The 19,246-nt window shown below is 47.3% G+C and overlaps 1 protein-coding gene across 3 annotated transcripts; it reads right to left on the reverse strand.

The window, feature by feature from the left end:
- Positions 1-450: 450 nt before the first annotated feature.
- Positions 451-18,106, reverse strand: LOC123120000 (uncharacterized). Of its 3 annotated transcripts, none has more exons than XM_044539986.1 (15): positions 17,802-18,106; positions 5,973-6,067; positions 5,772-5,846; positions 4,992-5,096; positions 4,839-4,910; positions 4,096-4,208; positions 3,683-3,817; positions 3,533-3,601; positions 3,365-3,452; positions 3,203-3,274; positions 3,025-3,125; positions 2,368-2,485; positions 2,220-2,279; positions 1,595-1,705; positions 451-846 (listed from the first exon to the last, which is right to left on the reverse strand). In XM_044539986.1, the coding sequence occupies exons 1-15, from the start codon at positions 17,980-17,982 to the stop codon at positions 739-741; spliced, it is 1,503 nt and encodes a 500-aa protein (XP_044395921.1). In that variant the 5' UTR covers positions 17,983-18,106; the 3' UTR covers positions 451-738. The 3 variants fall into 3 exon arrangements, with proteins under 3 accessions (XP_044395921.1, XP_044395920.1, XP_044395922.1); XM_044539985.1 differs by having other exon boundaries at positions 5,772-5,885; positions 17,802-18,104; XM_044539987.1 differs by having other exon boundaries at positions 5,772-5,904; positions 17,802-17,963.
- Positions 18,107-19,246: the final 1,140 nt, after the last annotated feature.

The following is a 19,246-nucleotide window of genomic DNA, read 5'->3' on the forward strand; positions in this document are numbered from 1 at the left end:
CCAGAAACATATAGGGTGACGTAGAACTGTTATATTAACTCTCGGTTCCATCCACGACTGAAACAGAGGATATTTGTAAGCTGAAGATCCTCGAGAGTATTTAGCACTTCCTTGAAGCAATCCAGCTTCTGCATCATTGGGTTGTCAAAGAGATTCATGCTCAGAAATTCGGTCCATGTAGCACATCACCTTCGTAATAAATGGCTTGCTCTGAAGTCCAAAAACGAGGAGAAGCAGAAGTGTGATCTTCATCGTATAGACTTTTCTTGAAGAAAGCAAGCCTTTTCTTGTGCTGAGCTAAATAAATGACAATAACAATAGTTATGTCACGTTTAAGTTGATGTCCACTCTGTTTGTGGTTTATTTTTTTATTCTAGTTTTTTATTTCTTGTTGCTACATTATATACTTGTAGGAGCTTAGATGTGACATCCTTAAAAAACATCTAAATGTGAATTAGACAAACTGATAACAATATATAGAGTTGTCACATTTGGGATGTTACATAAACCACGCAAGGTGCATGCAGCAATCTACACCTCCAGTTTCTCCTGCATATGTGAACACGCCTAGACCATACAATTTGGTTTGGAGTGTCGAAATATTTGGAACTTTTGTTGGGTTGGATATGTGCATCCTGATTTCGTACCACACATGGTGAACGACTGAATGTCGATTTGGCCTTCTCAGTTCTGGCTTGTGCTTTTATACAGAGAAATACATTTCATTTGAGGTGACAGTTAAGAAGCAGGGCTCTGTTGTGCTCGCGTCACCATTTCTTCAGTAGTGGTGCCTATGATTTCGTTGGCACGCTTCAACGGAGCACATAAGATTCTACCAATCGAATCCTGAGGAGCACAAATTCCTTGTAAGCATGAAGATATTACCTTGGAACTGACTGTAGGTTGGATGATATTTACTCAGCTAATGACCGTCAACCAGAATGGTGAAAAGCTATGTTATGTAACAAGCTAGCAGCAGCTAAACAGGAAGCAGAGACAAATGCAAATTCTGATGGATGGTAGATCTTACAGCATGTTTTGAATATACTAGTGTGCCAATATTTATTCTTCTATGCCATACTAAATATTGGAAGCTACATGTTTCTTTCTCCGTCACATGAATAACATAACATACAACAAGACGATGGTGAAATTGCAAAAAGAAAGAGGTGAAATTAACTTAACATACTACAAACTCCAAAAGTAGATGCAGCTCTAATTTTTTACTTCTCATGTTTGAATCACCAAAAAAGAACATCTAACGGGCAATAACAGCAAAGGGTCAAACCACTATCACCATTTTCTTCAACCAGACAAGCTCATAATAACCTTCTTTTTCAACAAAATCCTTGCATAACTGCTGGTAATCAACTAGAGACCACATTCCATGAGAGTGGTTCTCAAATGCAACCTACAAGTTCTATTTTCAAACAAACATGCAACCACTTTTACGGCAGACCCGACTAGCTTTTACCTGCCACACAGGCCTACCAGCTGGACTGCCGGAGCTGATCCAAACTTCCAACTTTCGACACAAGTATAGAGGTCATTACTGTAGATTTTTGGATCAGAATGAAACTGTTCAAAGATTTACCCGATGAACGATGCCAAGCTTCTCTAACTTCTTTACAGCATCGTGAACATCAAAATTGCACTCGGCGCCAAACTCCTCTTTAATTAGCTCCTCACAATGCAAATCAAGATCCTGGAAAGAACAGCACAACAATAAAATACTGTATAAGGTTCGTAAGTCCTCGTTAGTGGTCACTCCCCAAGAAAAAAAAGCATATGAATGTACAGCAACCCAGAAATTTCTTCGTTGCAATATCTTGCACAAAGAGTGATATTTGGTTAAAATTATTGGGCAACTAATGTGATCGAGTAAATACTTTATTTATATACAACTAACATCTGCGATGGCCAAACAACAAATAACACCTACATATAACAATGCACATGGAACACATTTCTGTTCTAACAATGCATGATGATGGACACTGATGTTACTGAGACAAGCCTCCGGAACACAAGGTAAACTCAGGATAATATATAATAATGTCAAAGGTCTCAAATATTACAAGAGGCAAAACAGGAGTTGAATAAGTAATGGAAAATTTTGACATAATAATTACCAAAAACAACAAAATGGAGATAAATGCTACAAGAGATACCCAAAATAGAGGAAGTGATATCGCATAACACTACTTCGCCCTGCTTACTTGTATAGTTGCCTTCCCTTGCTCCATTAAAATATAGTAAGAAATTATGACCTCCTTAACCTATGTGGAAAAACGACGGATATCAGTACACAGCACATAGATATAGGTAAAACTTGTATTGCAAGACAAGTTTTTATTTGCTCCATACTTCTTGCTGTATCACATCATCACATAAGTGTAGAAGTGTTCCTTTCCCACTATCAAGTTGTTTGTCATACATTGATTTTGTAATCAAATTCTGATATAGTGTCATATTTTGCTGAAACCTGTATCACAAAATACAAATCCGTCACATACAGCCAATGATAAATATAATAAGATCATATTTAACCTAGTATATCAAAATAAATCTACAAACAAACGTTAGTGAGCTAAGCTTATTTAGCTCGAATTGGAAACTGGTTACATCGCAACGTAAGTTGAAGTTGCCTAAAACCGAAACAAATAACATCAACCAAGAACTTACTGTTGGAATTGTTGGGCTTTTAGCCCATTTATTATTTCCAATAATTCCTGAAAATCTCAGAGGCCCATATGGCTCATTCATGCATGGCAAGGGGAGTGTGGAACTCTTCTTCCACCGCACCGTATGTGTTCTTCTCCCTTCTGTTAGGGATTGTGTTTGGTCTACTACTAGTAGCAATCGAAATGGATATGATGTTCGTCCGTTATGTACCCGGTTGCATGACTAGTTACATCAATCTGTTATTTGATTCCATTATCATCTCTACTATGATTATCATGTTTTATCTACCTTTTTCAGGATTAAACTTAATGGAAAACTGCTCAATTATTCAACACGTACGTGAAGTAGATCTTAGCACAATAGCCAATCACCCCAGACATGATTGCAATGACAACCCATACATCAGCCTTCGGCATTTCAAGAGAACCAACAAGAGTGACCTGCAAGTAACAAGCAGTTGATATAGTAAAGTATTGAAATAAATGCATCCAGAGAGAACCAGATAGTAGGAACATACCAAACCTATAACAGCAGAAATAAGAAACTTGACCCAATCCATTGGTGTTAAAGTGGGATTCTTCTTCTCTGGCTACAAAATATGGTCCAATTTCAGGTCCTCAATAACAACCACCAAGACAGTGAAGCAATTAAACAGATGTTGAATACATATGGATCTTACCAGAACAATTTCCATATCAGCCATTGGAATATTTTTGAAATGCTTTACAAATATTCCACGACTAGGCTTAGCCTTCATGCCAGCCTGCCTGTACATATAATATATCACTAAATCACCACTGGAAGCATAAGAATCTTTCATGAATATGCAGGTTGGTTGAAAAGCTACCTGTACACTACAATCATCCTATCAAATGTAGGTTCTTGAATTGTCATCTTACTCATCAGGTTTTTTATGCTGTCAAGAAGAACATACCGCTTCTTAAGATTACAATTGATTGTAGTCTTATAAAACTTTAATGATAAAACTATGAGCAACCTTAGCTCAATTTTTTCTAGCCGAATGCGTTCGACAAATAGCTCTTGTTCTTCTGTGTCTTCAATAATTTCGTCGGTCTTTTTGATGTCGTTTCTTGACTTCGACTGTGGTTTCTTAGAGAACAACCTATCAATCCTAAGAAGGAATTACAATAACTTTGCAATCAGGATTAGCCTGGGTTAAAGAGTTCAAAAAAATGGGCAGCCCGGTGCATGTAGCTCCCGCTTGCGCAGGGTCCGGGGAAGGGTCCGACCACTTTGGGCCTATTGTACGCAGCCTTTCCCTACATTTCTGCAAGAGGCTGTTTACAGGACTTGAACCCGTGACCTCATGGTCATAAGGCAGCAGCTTTACCACTGCGCCAAGGCTCCCCTTCATTAAAGAGTTCAAAGATGTTCAAATAAACTCGATACCTGGTAACCCTTTGCAATAATCTCCAAACTCGGGATATGAGTACATCCACTTTCTCCATGACAAAGTAATCAGTTGTACGGTCGAACCCAATGCCACGACGGAAGATAATATACTACAAAGAAGCCAACACGGAATATAATTGTTCAAATATATAGCCCATCTTTTCCAACCTAACCAAGCTTTTGGGTGAACTGATTGGTGTGCAAATCAATATGGTACCAGAGCCAGCCAACATGTCTCAAGTTCATGTCCCAGCCAATGGTGTATGAATAGAAAATAGTTGGGGCCTACATCGATCTCACGTCTAAGGTATGGTGACCTAAGTGGGGGTGTTGAATATATGGCCCACGTTTCCCTAATAGCTCGATCTTTTGGGTGAACTGATTGATGCATACAATTCAATAATGAGAAGAAAAATTAAGAGTTTGGCACCCCAAGAGATTGGTATCCAAGGATTTTCCACTCCATGCGTCACTGGCATGTAGCACCTCTACCCACATGTCAGTCAGATATGGAGTAGAAAATCCTTAGAATATTCCTATTACAGTATGAGACCCCAACATTAGCAAAAAGGAGTAACTTATTACCCTCATTAGATATGCAAAAGTAAGGAAAGAATATAAATCGTGAAATGAGAACACACCCTTATCACACACTAGTAATCATAACTTCCTTAAATTAAAACCATAATACATGGCATCAAGGGAAAGTGGTAAGTCAGTTAGAAAGACATGAAGATTACCTTATCAGCAAATGTAGGCAGATTATCATGTGGGTGTTCTTTAAAGTATGTTGTCAACAACTTCTTGTCCAGCTACATTTGAAGAGAAAAATTTCAGTGCAGTGGACATGTACTTTTCTAATGCTAACTTGAAAAGCTTATAATTGTTTGAACCTTAGATTCATCAACTTTGATGGGGAGGTTCAAAAGATATTTTCCAGACTGTGCAACATCATACTCTTCATCAGATAACAACTTGAAGTTGCTCTTTTCCATTATCTGCTCGATACAGTAGATCCAAATGGTTACAACTTTAAGCTATCGCATAAACTAAATAGTAAATGTTACAAAATCATTGTTACTATGATGTCAATTAGGCGTGACACATCATCAGAGTACCATTTGGTTCTCTTTTCTAGTTCAAATAATGGAAGTTAATATGTCAGTCTACTATCAACGCAATTTTATTTTCAAGCTTTACCGAGGAAACCCAGAAAGTCAAACTAATTTCAAGCCCAAAACAACACAAAAAGGACATGGACCAATTTTTCCAATAACAGAAGCTGGAGACAATTGATAAAACCATACATTTCGATGCAAAATTAAGCAAACAAAGTACCGACAAAAAGTAAGAAGTTCTAGCAACAGGACACCCCAAGATTATTTTGTAATGTATTATGGGATTGCCTAGCTAGTTTTTGATGGAAAAACAGCAGCGAGGCCACAAATGCCTGATATTCAGACTTCACATCTCATGAATGGTTTTGTCTGCATAATATTAATGTCACCTCAGTGTTTACTTGCATTCACATGTTATTCTTAAATAGGCATTTCAAATAATATTTCACTCAGTTTTTTTATTTGTTGTGATGATTGAATAAAAGAACACATACAAAACCAAGGGAGGTCTTCATATGTCAGGACAGGATATATATGTAACGTACTGCAGCCAACCTGGAAAAGATATGTCATGAAATTGAATTCAAGAGTATCGATCTCCTCGGGTGTCAGATTCTGCTGTTCCAGCCTCTTCTCACCATTAACAGGGTCAAATAGTGAGTACAGTTGCTGCATCGAGAAGTGCACACTGACACACAAGAATCTGGGCATGTTATATTTGAATCCCAACAATTGGAACAATCAAGAAGAGCCTACCATTAAATCATCGAACTGGAGGAGATACCAAGCCCTGATGGTGTACTCCACCTTCTTGCACAGCTTTAGGAACTCATTGCGATCCACCTCATGCTCTGAGCATATATTAGAAGAAATGGAATGAATTAAGGGCAAACCTCCAGTGTTGATATCTTTTCATCTAATCTAATCCACTAAAGAATAGAAAGAACGCTTGCAGCATAATCAATACAATAAGATCTTCAGATTGGTAAAATATGTGCCGAATATTATGTGTACGAGGTTACAGCTGGACTTGTAATTAGCGGAGGGTTAGGTGTTTGTGTCGGACATGTGTAACCCGGGCCTATTATAAAAAGGCACCGCCGGGTAGCCCAATGTGAGAGCCTGACTCAATAGGAATGATAGACTACTCATATCAACAAGGAATTCCTTCTTTTCTGGGAGCCCATTCGAAAAGAACTCCAAAGTTAAGCATGCTTGGCTTGGAGTAATTCTAGGATGGGTGACCAACCGGGAAGTTGGTCCCGGGTGCGCACGAGTGAGGGCAGTGCGCAGGAAAGACTAGTGTTGGTCTATGGGGCCTGGCTAGATCCCGCGCAACAGCCAGGAACCGGTGGGTTGTGGCCGGGGCGTTACACCAAATAGACTAGACACAAGTTGTTAGGCTAGACAAAGATCACGATAGCGAAGGTCTGGACGCACGTAGCAGGGGTGGCCGGACCAGCCGTGGTGGATGGTCGAAGACCTGTCTGATGGTCTCGGTGTGCTTGTCATCGACTCTACTATGTTGTTTTAGTACATGGGGAGGAGTGCATGTAGTCATGCCCCGGGGATGTACCCATGTCAGTGAACCTCGTTAATAAATCTTGGTGTCGTTTCATTGCGCACGTGTCACTGCTTGACCTCGACGGATCGACATGCGCCTTAAATTATTCTAACAAGTGGTATCATGAGCTAGGTTACAAGGCAGTTATTCAATTTGATCTAGAGGCGACAACCGTTCGTTCCAAGCTATCACTGGTGGCAGATCGAGCCGTGTGTTGTGATCGATGGTTGGGAGACTGTGGGTCTCAATTGTTGTGACAGAAGCAGTTTGAAGCAACGGTGCATGAATCGTCGTGCTCAAGAGGAAATCGGCGAGATCGGATCCAGGTCAGCAATAGGCGGCAGAGCACGCAAAAAACACGCGGATACTCATACACAGATGCCACATGCAAGCGGCTCATGCGAGGTAGCATCTGCCAGGCAAGGCCCATCGGCAGGGCAGGGCGCAACATGGAGTAGCCTAAGGCCCGTGCCTACGCGGCTGCATCATGGGCAAGGCCGAAGGGGGCCCAAAGCGCTTCCCATGCAGGCGTTGCCCAAGGCAGGGCTAGTGGGGAGCAACTAATTGGAGGGCACGGTCACTCCCGGTGCGTGGAAGCGCTCCAATGGCTCCATGTGGTGCGCCCCAGTGTCGCCACGTGTCGCATGTGGGGTGCTTTCCCCATCGGGGCGGTTTTTGGGGGGGTTAGGTTTTTCTTTGTTTTTTTCCTGTTTCTCAGGTTTTTCAGTTTTTGTCTGTCATGAGCATAGAGCACAGGTGTGCATCCGCATGAAGCACATGTGTGCTGTCAGATGGACCCCGCCTTTTGCCTCGCCGACGATCACCGGAGAGGTGGGAGAGGAGAACACACATGAGAAAGAGAGTTTTTTTTGCCTCGCCGGAGAAGAGAGAACACACCAGATTTTTGTTTCTTCCCTTTTACTCTTCAATTACAGAGAAACGGCTCTAACAGTCACGTGGCGATTCTTGGGACTCGTTCCATCCCACGAGTCAGATCGTGTGCGCGTGGGCTACACCATCATCCCCTAAACCAGCCGCCCTACAATGTCGTGCCATCCCACGACCAGGCAAGCTTGAATTGATCGGTGAAGTGACCTAATCAACTAGCTAGCTGCAGACCACGACAGCGAGTGCAAAAACGCTGCCATGGCACTACGCCGCCGCCAAGGAAGAACAGGGTTCCGGAGGTGCTCTTCCGCGTGTCCACGTCACCACCCAAATCACTGCCGTTGTATCCAACGAGCCATGGCGTGTTGTTTCCCTTGGTGTATCTGCAGCCAAGGTGAATTGTGCCGGCGACATACCATAGAATGTGTTTGATGGTGGTGAGATGTCCTTCCATTGGCGCCTCCATGAACCAAGAGACATAGCCGACGGAGAAAGTCTGGTCCGGACGTGTGTGAACCGAGTACCGCAGGCTGCCAACGATGTTGCGGTACTGCATCGCGTCGACCACCGACGCCGTGCTTTCTCTGGACAGCTTGAAGCGCGGCTCCATCGGCATGTGGCACGGCTTGCACCCAGCCATGCCGCTCTTCTCGAGCAGCTTGCGGGCATACGCACTCTGGGCGATGAAAATGCCGCTTGAGCTCTGCTGCACCTCGATTCCAAGATAGAAGCTCAGCAAGCCCAAGTCTGACATCTTAACAGACTCTGCATCTCGCGCTTGAATTTGGCAATCTCATCGGCATCGGATCTGTGATCACTGTATATGTGGATTGCACTAGCCCTTTTCGGACTTTTGGTTGCGTAGGCTAGTGCATGAAGCTTAACATGGTATCGGAGCTAAGGTCTTGAGTTCAAGTCCTGGCTTTCGCAATTTATCTAAAAAATTGCTGAGGCCCCCCTTTGTGTCCACGTATAGGCCTCTTGAGTCATACGTGAGTTCCGCGCGCCGTCGCACTCTTCCGGTTGCACATGTTGACTTGTCTTTCCCGTCACACGTGAGAGGGGGTGTTACAGTATATGTGGATTGCACTAGTCCTTTCCATCAATTCGGACTTTTGGTTGCATTGGCTAGTGCATGAAGCTTAACATGGTATCAGAGCTAAGGTCTTGAGTTCAAGTCCTGGCTTTCGCAATTTATTAAAAATTGCTGGTAGCCCCCCTTTGTGTCCACGTAGAGGCCTCTTGAGTCATACGTGAGTTTCGCGCGCCGTCGCTCTCTTCCGGTTACACGTGTTGACTTGTCTTCCCCGTCACACGTGAAAGGGGGTGTTACAATATATGTGGATTGCACTAGCCCTATCCATCAGTTCGGATTTTTGGTTGCATTGGCTAGTGCATGAAGCTTAACATGGTATCGAAGCTAAGGTCTTGAGTTGAAGTCCTAGGCGCCTGCCTGAGCCGTACAGGGCTTGTCCAGACGCAGCACCAGATGCTCTTTGCCGGCGACGACAAAGCCCGGCGGCTGCTGCACATACACTTCTTCTTCGAGCTCGCCGTTCAGAAAGGCAAACTTCACGTCCATGTGATGCACAACCCAGCCAGCATTCGCCGCGAGCGCCAGCAGCAGACGTACTGACTCGAGGCGAGCCACGGGCGTGAAGACCTCGTCGTAGTCGATGCCATGTTGCTGGACTTACCCTTTGGCAACCAGACGAGCCTTGTGCTTCAGCACCTCTCCCTGCGCGCCTTTCTTGATCATGAAGACCCATTTCAAGCTGATCGCGCAGTGAACGGGAGGAAACGCAGTGAGGTGCCAAGTCTGCCTCCTGCTCCGCCTCGGTGGACGACGTCGGCTCCTCGGCTGCCAGGAAGTGCAGCTCCTCGTCGGGCTCTGCGGCGTCACCGGCATCCAGCACGTTCTCTACCATGTAGAAACGGTGCTCATGCCTTGCGTCATCCATGGCGTCTGGTAATTCAGAGAAGCTCGAGGGTGGTGAGGTGAATTCCACCGCCGGTGGGCCCGTGGACAGCGGCGTGCGCGGTGTTGGAGTTGCGACCGACGGTTTTCACAGTGGGGTCGTGGCCGGCGATGATGCATCTTCACAGTTGAGCGATCAGATGAGCTGCTCACCAGGTGTTCGACCATGAATGTGTCACTGCTCCCGAAGGTGTTCACGGCATCCTCCTTGGTGCTCCAGTCCCAACGCGCGCACTCCTCGAAGGCGGCGTCGCGGGTGACGTGGACGCGTCATGTGGCCGGATCATAGGCCCTGTAGCCCTTGGTCCGCCGCTCCTAGCCGATGAAGATCATCGGCCGGCTGCAGTCGTCCAACTTCTTCAGTCTAGGGCGCGTGTCCTTGACGTGCACGGCGCAGCTGAAATTGCACAGGAAACACACGATTGGCTTGCGCTCGTGCCAGGCTTCAAACGCCGTCTTGCCGTCCACGCTTTTCGTCGGGGGGCGGTTCGGCAAAAACACCGCCATCGTGATCACCTCGCCCCAAAACTCATCGGGAACGCGCTTTGCCTTCAGCAAGCTCCGGGCCATGCCCACCACCATTCCTAGGGATGCAAATTTGGAACCTTTAGGGTACCCTCTGACCCTACTTAGTTTAACAAAATGAATTGAAGTTCAAAAAATGAAGTGATTCAAAAAAAATTGTTCGTTTAGTTGAACTAAAGAGGGTCAGAGGGTACCCTCAAGGTTCCAAATTTGCACGTCTAACCGTGCCACTATGCCGCTCTAGCACACCGTTTTGTTACCGTGAGTACGGCGTGGTGAGATGCCTGCCGATGGCCATCTCGATGCAGTACACCATGAAAGAGCCCGACGTGAATTTGCCGCCGCAGTCCGTCCACGACACTTTCAGTTTGCGGCCAGATTCAGACTCCGTGATGGCCTGCACAAGCTTGATCGCCGTTGCCGCTTCATCCTTTGACGCGAGGAACACGACCCACATGAACCGCGTCGTGTCGTCCACCAGCAAGAGGAAGTACTTCCCGCTCAGCATCGCCGATGCGATGGGGCCGCACAGGTCATCGTGCACCAGCTCGAGATGATCCTATGCATGGTACTTCGCCTGTTGCGTGAACGATGACCGTCGATGCTTGCTAGCCAAGCACGTATCGCACAGCTGGTCTGCCTGCTCGACCAGCGGCAGCCCGTGCACCATCTCCTGCCATGCCAGCTTGCGTAGAGCGTCGAAATTCAGGTGCCAATGGCACGCGTGCCACGTCCACCTCGCGTCCATGCCGATGCGTGCTGCAAGACACACAAGCTATGCTATTTGAAGAGAGATTGTGTACAGCCGATTTGGCATGCGAATTACCTTGCTGAGGAGATGACGTTGGCGATCACGGATGTGCAGCACGCCATCCTCAATCAGAGCCTGACCGCCACTCTCATCGAGCTGGCCCAGGCTGATGATGTGCGAGCGAAGGCAGGGAATGTAGTACACCCCCATGATCGCGCAGTGTTCGCTGGTCTTGTAAGTGAAGGATAGTGTCGCGACCGCAGATGTTGACAACGGAGCCATCGTCAAACTTGACTGTCCCGCCCACGGAAGTGTCGAACACGGCGAACACGGTCTGATCGCCCGTCATGTGGTTCGACGCGCCCGTGTCCAGGTACCAGACGTCATCGCCACCGCGGCCCTCGTGCCAGAGATGAACTTGGGCAGTTCCATCGACGAAGTGGACAAGGTCGGCGGGCGTCTCGTCGGTGGCAGGTTCGGTGAGGCCGCACACCTGGGCCATGAGCAAACCCTGCTCCTCATATGTCGCCGCTGGCTTGTGCGAGGTAAACCTCCTCGAAAATCCGCTTCTTGCACTCCCCCGCCCAGTGTCCTACCTTTTTGCAGTAGCGGCACATGTCCTTGGACTTATCGCCACTGTTGCCGCCACGGTCACCGCCGCCAATAGTGCGCCCGCTGCGGCCACGTCCATGGCTTTTTTCGCGGCCACGACAACGACTACTGTTGCCAGATGAGCCGTCGTCGTCCCACAGTTTCATGCGCGCGAACCACTCCTTTGTGAGGAGCAGCTTACCGCTGCTATCGCCAGTGGCTGGTGTTGAGTCCAGCTCGTACCGCTCCTCAGCAGCCTTCAGCCACCCGATAAGCTCCTCGAGCGCCAAGGTGTTGAGGTCGACCAACGTCTCGGTTGCGCACGCCATCTGGGAGTAGGCCCTGGGTACGACCGAGAGGATTTTCGAACGACGGCAGACTCGCTGATCTTGTCACCAAGCAGCTCAAGTTCGGTAACAAGGGAGGAGAGGTGCATACCAAAATCATCAATGCTTTCGCCGTCATTGAAGTTGATCGCCTCGTACTGACGATGGAGCAAGCCGAGCCGCATCGTCTTGATTGTGCCCCAGGCATCCTTGGCCGCGGCCTTCACGGCGAGAGTGGATACCATCTTCGGCGGCACTGATCCCAGCAGGCACTCCATTGTCGTGTGATCCGTCTAGCACTCTGTGGTCCCGTCGTTGACGGCGACCCAAAGCTGGCGCGCCTCCAGCATGACTTGCATCAGGAGGGCCCAGTCGGCATAGTTGGTGCGCGTGAGCATCAGCCACACGCCGCCGGTGTCGTGCATGACACACTGGTGAACCACCATGGTGCCGCCACCGCTGTTCTCCGTCTCGATCCCGCTCTTCTTCAGGCTGCTAGGTCCCGTCATCTTCACAGGCGGTCGGGCGACAAGGCTCTGACACCAAATGTCAGATGGACCCCGCGGTTGCCTCGCGGCGAGGCAAACGGCGGGGTCTGTCTGACATGTGCTTCCACGTAAAGCACGATAGTGCTTCACCCCCGCGGGGAGCACAGTTGTGCTTCCTCAGGAAGCACAGTTTAGTTCATACTGGAAGCACGAGTTACTACTACCTGGAATCACAGATTTTCCCAAAAAAGTTCGTCGAAACCTATCAACATGGGATCCAGTTTCAGAGATCTTGACGCGAGAAACCCAACGGTGAAAACGATTTGTGATTTGGAAGCGCGCTTGAAGAGATAAATCGTTTTGAAAAAATGAATCTACGAAGAAAAGCACAAACAGTCAACCCCCCGTCCTCACGCGTGACAAAAACCCACCAAAACTCTGGTTGCAACAAGTGGCACGCATGCGGTGCGCCACTTATCCTCACCAGTGGAGATCGGGTAACCTTTGCAAGGAGTACGCCTTAACTCGTGGCTAAAGCATGCTGAGGTAGCCGAGCCTAGCGTGGGGACTCGTGGCGCATGTAAGCCTGTCCAGAGGCCAAGGCTGGTGTGAAGGACGTGCAAGACGCGAATATACACGACAAGCCGGAAGAGGCAGGAGGCACAGGATTTGCTGGGGGTGGGGGACGAGCCAATACGTTGCATTAACCAAGAACAGAGAATAAAGGAATAAAGTCTATGATGGCCAAGTGTTGTGTAAGTGGAGTTGTTTGCTCTCCTTTTCTGCACAAAGGCTAGGTTACAAGGGATTTTATATTGTCTCTCTTTGCTTGGAGATGGCAACGTGTAGGTATTGTTTGGTTGCGGCCAGATGGAAATGAAGACCCAGGAGTCGCGGGTCCAATATAGATCGATGTAAGTTGGTATGTTGGGTTAATGCATATATATTGATCTAATGGCTACGTAAATTCAACTGTCGCATGGATCGGGGGATTGGTATTTTCTCCGGATCAAACACAAAGCTAGATGTTGTTCATGTGTACCTAAAAGTGATAATGTTTGACGAAACCAAGAACTTCCGATAGTGGTGGATATGAATGGGAAATATGTGTCACATTCTGTGTTTTGCATGACTTCACTTAAACTACTAAAGGCCATTATTTGAGCCATCAAAAAAATTCCATCGATGGTCCCACCATGGTCACCAAGCGTCTCCACCGCAGCCACCATGACACTCAATGTTGTCGTCATGCCCCTGCCAGTCGCCATAACCTCGCGCCATGCTCAACGCCTCCTTGCACACTACCATGCTTCAACGAGGACAGTCTCCGCCGCCCCTCGGCGGCACTCTCCCGCGGCCTAGGGTTTGCACCGACCGCACCCCGTACCGCTCTCGGAGGTGTTGCGGCGCCGCGCCATGGAGGGTAGAAGGTGGGCTCAGGAGCTCTAACGAAGCCGCCCGCCATTTTATAGCCGCTCGGGCTGAACAATGGGAGGAAACGAGAGGAAGAACCCGACAGGTTACTGCCTCCTCAAGGACACCCCGCTCCCCGCGTGGTTGCTGACAACTGACGCTGCCGGTCAGACGACGCTCGAAGGAACCCTAGGGGTCCTCTTGTATGGCCGGGGAAGACGATTCCAAACCTTTTGATCGGGGCGCAAGGTAGGATCCGGCCGGCCACGTGTCCGCGCCCAACCTAACAGCTACAGAGCCTTGTCGGCCACATGGCTAGGGAAAACGATTCCAAACCTTCAGATCGAGGCGCTAGGTAGGATCGTGGCCGGCCACGTGTCCGCGCCCAACCGAACAGTTATCGAGCCTTGTTGGCCTCAAATGGGCCGCACGGCCTGCCTAAGATCCGCCTCCGGTAAATGGACCCATTAACGGCAGCTTTAGTTACTTTTCTTCATGATACATGATTTCGCGCAGAGGAGGGCGTCTTAGGCAGCGGCTCGGAATTGGACATGGATTTTTGGAGAATTATTTTGGAATAAATAAGGATTTTTGAAGTGAAAACTACCAAAGGGGGCCACCAGGCCGCCACACGGCCAGGTGGCGCGGCAACCCCCGGACGCGCCACCTACCCGTGTGGGGCCCCTGGCCACCGCCTAGACCTGATTCCAGCGCTATAAATTCCCATATGTCACAGAAAATACTCATAGCGTTTTACAATACAGACCCGCCGCCACCTCTTGTTCTTCATCGGGAGCCATGATCTAGAGTCCGTTTCCGACTTCGACGAGAGGGATTCGTCGTCATCGTCATCACCAACCTTTCTCCATCAACAATTTCATGATGCTCACATCCATGTGTGAGTAATCTTGTATAGGCATATTGAGGTAGATGAGATTTGGATGAGATTTCTTATGTAATTGTTGTCAGATTGTTTGGGATTGATCCCTAGTATCCACTATGTTCTGAGATTGATGTTGTTATGACTTTGCTATGCTTAATGTGTCACTAGGGCCTGGATGCCATGATTTCAGATCTGAACCTATTATGTTTTCATGAATATATTTGTGTTCTTGATCATATCTGCAAGTTCTACACACCTGTTATCATTCTGAACCCTATACCTCAAATTGGCAACAACTGGGATACTCTACGGGGATGATTTTAATTTGAGGATTACATGTACTCCCCCCATTCCATAATGTAGTGCCCCCGCGCTATTCGAGATTTAACTTTTGACCATAAATTTAACCAACGTGGGTGACTGCGGCGGGAGCAAAATTTATACCATTGAATTCGTATTCGAAAGAAGTTCTCAATGGTATAATTTTTGCTCCCGCCACAGTTTTCCACGTTGGTTAAATTTATGATCAAACTTAAATCTCGAAAAGCGCGGGCGCACTACATTATGGAATAGAGGGAGTATTCCCTAAGTGTTAATGCTTTGCTTCGGTTCTCTACTAAAAGGAGTGCCTTAATTACCCTTAGTTTCCATTAGGACCCCGCTGCCACAAGAGGGTAGGACAAAAGATGTTATGCAAGTTCTTATCGCAAGCACATGTGACTATATACGGAATACATGTCTACATATCATTAATGAATTGGAGCTAGTTTGTTATCACTCTAGGTTATGACCGTTGCATACTGAATCTCATCCCAGGAACCGATCACTTACTCCACGCCTATGCTTTTTCTGCTATTGTCTCCGTTATATTCACTATTGTCCTGCATTGCTACTACTCCGCAAACTTGTTACTGTTTTGCTACTGTTACTATCACCACTATTATCAGATTACGGTGCTACTAATAAATTGTCGCAAGCAAGTTGTCTCTCTAGGTGTGGTTGAATTGACAACTCAACTGCTAAAGCTTATAAATATTAGTTAGCTCCCGTTGTGTCGAAATAATAAATTTGGATTGAAATTTGAAATACTTCCCTCGAAGACTGTTGCAATCCCCTATACTTGTGGGTCATCAGGGCTACAACGTAAGGATCCAGAGAGTCGAAAGACTATTTTAGCGGGAAAAGCGAGGGACATATTGTTCGGGCTGGGATCCAGTTGTCCAAGCGATACGTGAAACTCGGCATTGATGCTGATGATCGGTGGTTCTCTGCAGTGGTGGTTGAGGTGGTGTGGGTTCACGACCTAGCAGTGGCGGAGCTACGTTGGGGCCAACCGTTCTGGCCCACCCTGCCTAGCTAAAACATTGCCCAACTAGTCAGTCAAGTGGCCAGGTCCATCTCTTTTCTACGCTTTCTTCTTCAGGCAGGCCCGCCCAAGGAATCCACTGTACCTCCGCCGGTGCGCGACCTAGTATACTTGATCGGGAAAGCAGAGGCTCGACATGGTGATGCGACGAGGCGTGCAGTAAGCACGGGACATGGTGACAGACCAAGGCACTGATGGTCAGACATGTGGTCAGACAAAGTGTGTAGAGGGAGATGAAGAAGTGTTGGCGAGTCCCAAGTTCAAGTTGGTGACTAGGTCTATCAGTACGGGGAGATGGACCGGAGTTGACCATGTAGAATCTGAGAAAGTGATGGAAAGTCTAAAATTGTTAAAAGCTTGAAAGTACATGGTGTATATTTTTTGTGGTGTTCAATGCACATGGCAAAGTGTAATGAAGAATGCAGAGGCAGTCGGAGTGTTATAGTTGCGGGACATATACTATCCGATGAAAGGGACAAGACAACTGCGAGTTTGACTCGAGATGACAAAAGGCCAACAGAAAATTCCTTCAAAGTTCATACAAGCACTCAACAAAAGCGAGATGGTGGTTCAAAATTTTCTATGAGTGGCATCCAATATGTGACTATGTGAGTTGTTCACTTTCACACAAAAGTGCAGCCCGGTGCACGTAGCTCCGCTTGCAGGGTCCGGGGAAGGGTCCGACCACTTTGGGTCTATCATACGCAGTCTTTCCATACATTTCTGCAAGAGGTTGTTTCCAGGACTCGAGGTCACAAGACAACAGCTTTACCTCTGTGCCAAGGCACCCCTTCGGGGGGGAAGCTATTAGGATGACGACGATACAACGGTGTTATCGGATATGGTGACTTTATGGTCAATGAGTGATGATGTCGAACGAAAGTGCAGGAAATATGGAACACAAAAATAGGAGTGCAGCTAGGACTTAATTGTTGCAGGAGTATTAACTGTGTTGGAGAAAAAACAGGGACTACAGTTGTAGGTGGAGTTATGTGAAGTCAAGGAAGTAGCAGCGGAGTTCAAGCTTAAATGCTCAAGTCCAAGGTACATGGAGATTCACGCATGGTGGCTTCAGATAGCGAGGGCACATTCGCCAAGATGGAGTGTTAAAATATGTGTGAAATATTATGTGTAGAGTTAGATACAATTGAATTCGTAATTAGCGAAGGGTTTTAACCGGACACATATAACCCAGATCTATTATATAAAGTCACCGGCCGTGGTGGGTGGTCGGAGGCATGCTTGTCATCGACTGTACTATGTTGATTTAGTATATGGGCAGGTACATCTGTAGGCATGTCCCGGGATGTAGCCATGTTGATACATCTGTAGCCATGTTGATAAACCTCATTAACAAATATCGATGTTGTTTATTGTGCTTGCGTTACTGCTTGTCCTTGACAGATTGAGGCGCGCCTCTAATACGGAGTAGATAGTAACTAGAAACCTCTATGAGCGAGCTACTCATTTGTAATTTTGTACTCCCTTCGTCCCACAATATAAGAACGTTTTTCAAGCTAACATAGATTGAAAAACGTTCTTATATTACGGGACGGAGGGAGTATGTCCAGTCAGGTATGGTAATGAAGAACATATTTTAGGAGCCAGAGCTTGTTGATTGCGGCACCAACCTACTTTCGGTAAACTATTTATCTTATCTTACTGCATTTTACGGCAAAGAAGAGAAGTGCAACGAACAAACCAGGCAAGCGAGATACAGAGACGGGCCTGCTGGAGACGGAAGGCGAGGGAGGTGGTGATTCGCAATCGCTTAGAGCGTGACGATGTACGTATTAGCAAGTGGATACTTACCGATGAGGTCGGCGAGCTTCATTACTAGTTTGGGCTTGATGATGGGGATCACCGCCTCCCTCTCCATCCGCACCACCTCCCTCGCCACCCCGTCCTTCCTCACGTCCAGACCTCTGCCCCCAATCACCGACCCCGTCTCCGCCTCCTGATTCTTATGCTTCTCCTCCGCTGCCGACGCCATCACGCAAGCAGCGGCAGCAGAGGGTTCGGGCTAATCGTAATCCGGCGACGAGCAGAAGCGGCGGTGGAAAAGAGAGCTCGGAGGGGTTTGGGAATGCGATGAGGAAAGGGGAGTGATTGCCAATGCAATTGCTAGGCGCACCCGGTCGCTGTATGGTCCACGTCATTGTAGGCGCACCCAATGCAATTGCTAGGCGCACAGAGGAGGCGTGATGCGCCACGCGGTGGACCCTAAATCATTGTGCCTCGGTGTGCACGTGGCGAAAACAACGTTTGTCGGAGTGCGATTGGGGCAAGCTATTATTTTTCTTCCAAAAAAACTACGTAGTATTTTTCTTTTCTTTTAGGCAGCGCTAGGCGCCGGCCGGTCCTGTTCCTGCCGCACAATAATGACTTCTTTGAGTCGTAGTATATGATCGAGCGCGTAGGTCGTCATTTTTCCTTCATTCGTAAAAAGTCGCCTTCACAACTCAAGTTGGATGCGACCGAGTGATGTTAGAAACTGATTCAGTTTCGCTGAAACAAGTTGTCTCTTCTGAAGCTTATGATTTATCTGGTTTAGGTGTTGTGTTTAGGAAAATAAAGTTCCAGCTAAGGGTTTGTGTGTCCGATCTATGTATTAATTATTGTCCAAGGTCTTGTAATCAGGTTGCGCACACTTTAGTTACACATGGCACGCCTCTAGATATGGGGACTTGTGAAATCTGGCTTGACCAATTTTCAAACTTTGTATCAAATGGACTTGTCCAACAGTGTTATATAATGGAATGCAATGTATTTCTCTCGCTTTATCTCTCCTTGTTTTCCATCTCATGCACACCACCATCTCAGCATCTCGTTGTTGCTAAATTCTCATCCGAGCGTCGTCGCCGGGTCACTGACGGAGCTACATGTAGTTATGCAGGGGCCATGCCTCCCCCCAACTTGGAGACATTGTCCGGAGAATTTATTTATTTTGGAGGTGCTTAATTAGAGAAATATTGTCTTTGGCCCCCTTGGACATTGTTGTATTTGCCTTTCGCCCCTCCAGCTTTTTCTGTCTAGCTCCGCCACCGTGTGGAGTCTCTCATGTTGTCCCCGTCTTTGATCGGCTCGCATCGCCATGGCTCGCCGGTCGCCCACATAGCACGCTGCTTGCAACTTGCAGCCCCTTGATGGCCATCGTCGCATGCGTCAACGACACACACATGTCTGTCGTCGGTCCCGCTCGTAGCAGCAGTTGCCCATGTCTGTAGTAGTGGCCGGTGTGATTCCCCCGCGCACCT

This window comes from Triticum aestivum, chromosome 5D, assembly GCF_018294505.1.
Source record: "Triticum aestivum cultivar Chinese Spring chromosome 5D, IWGSC CS RefSeq v2.1, whole genome shotgun sequence".
In the NCBI taxonomy this organism is placed as follows: Eukaryota; Viridiplantae; Streptophyta; class Magnoliopsida; order Poales; family Poaceae; genus Triticum; species Triticum aestivum.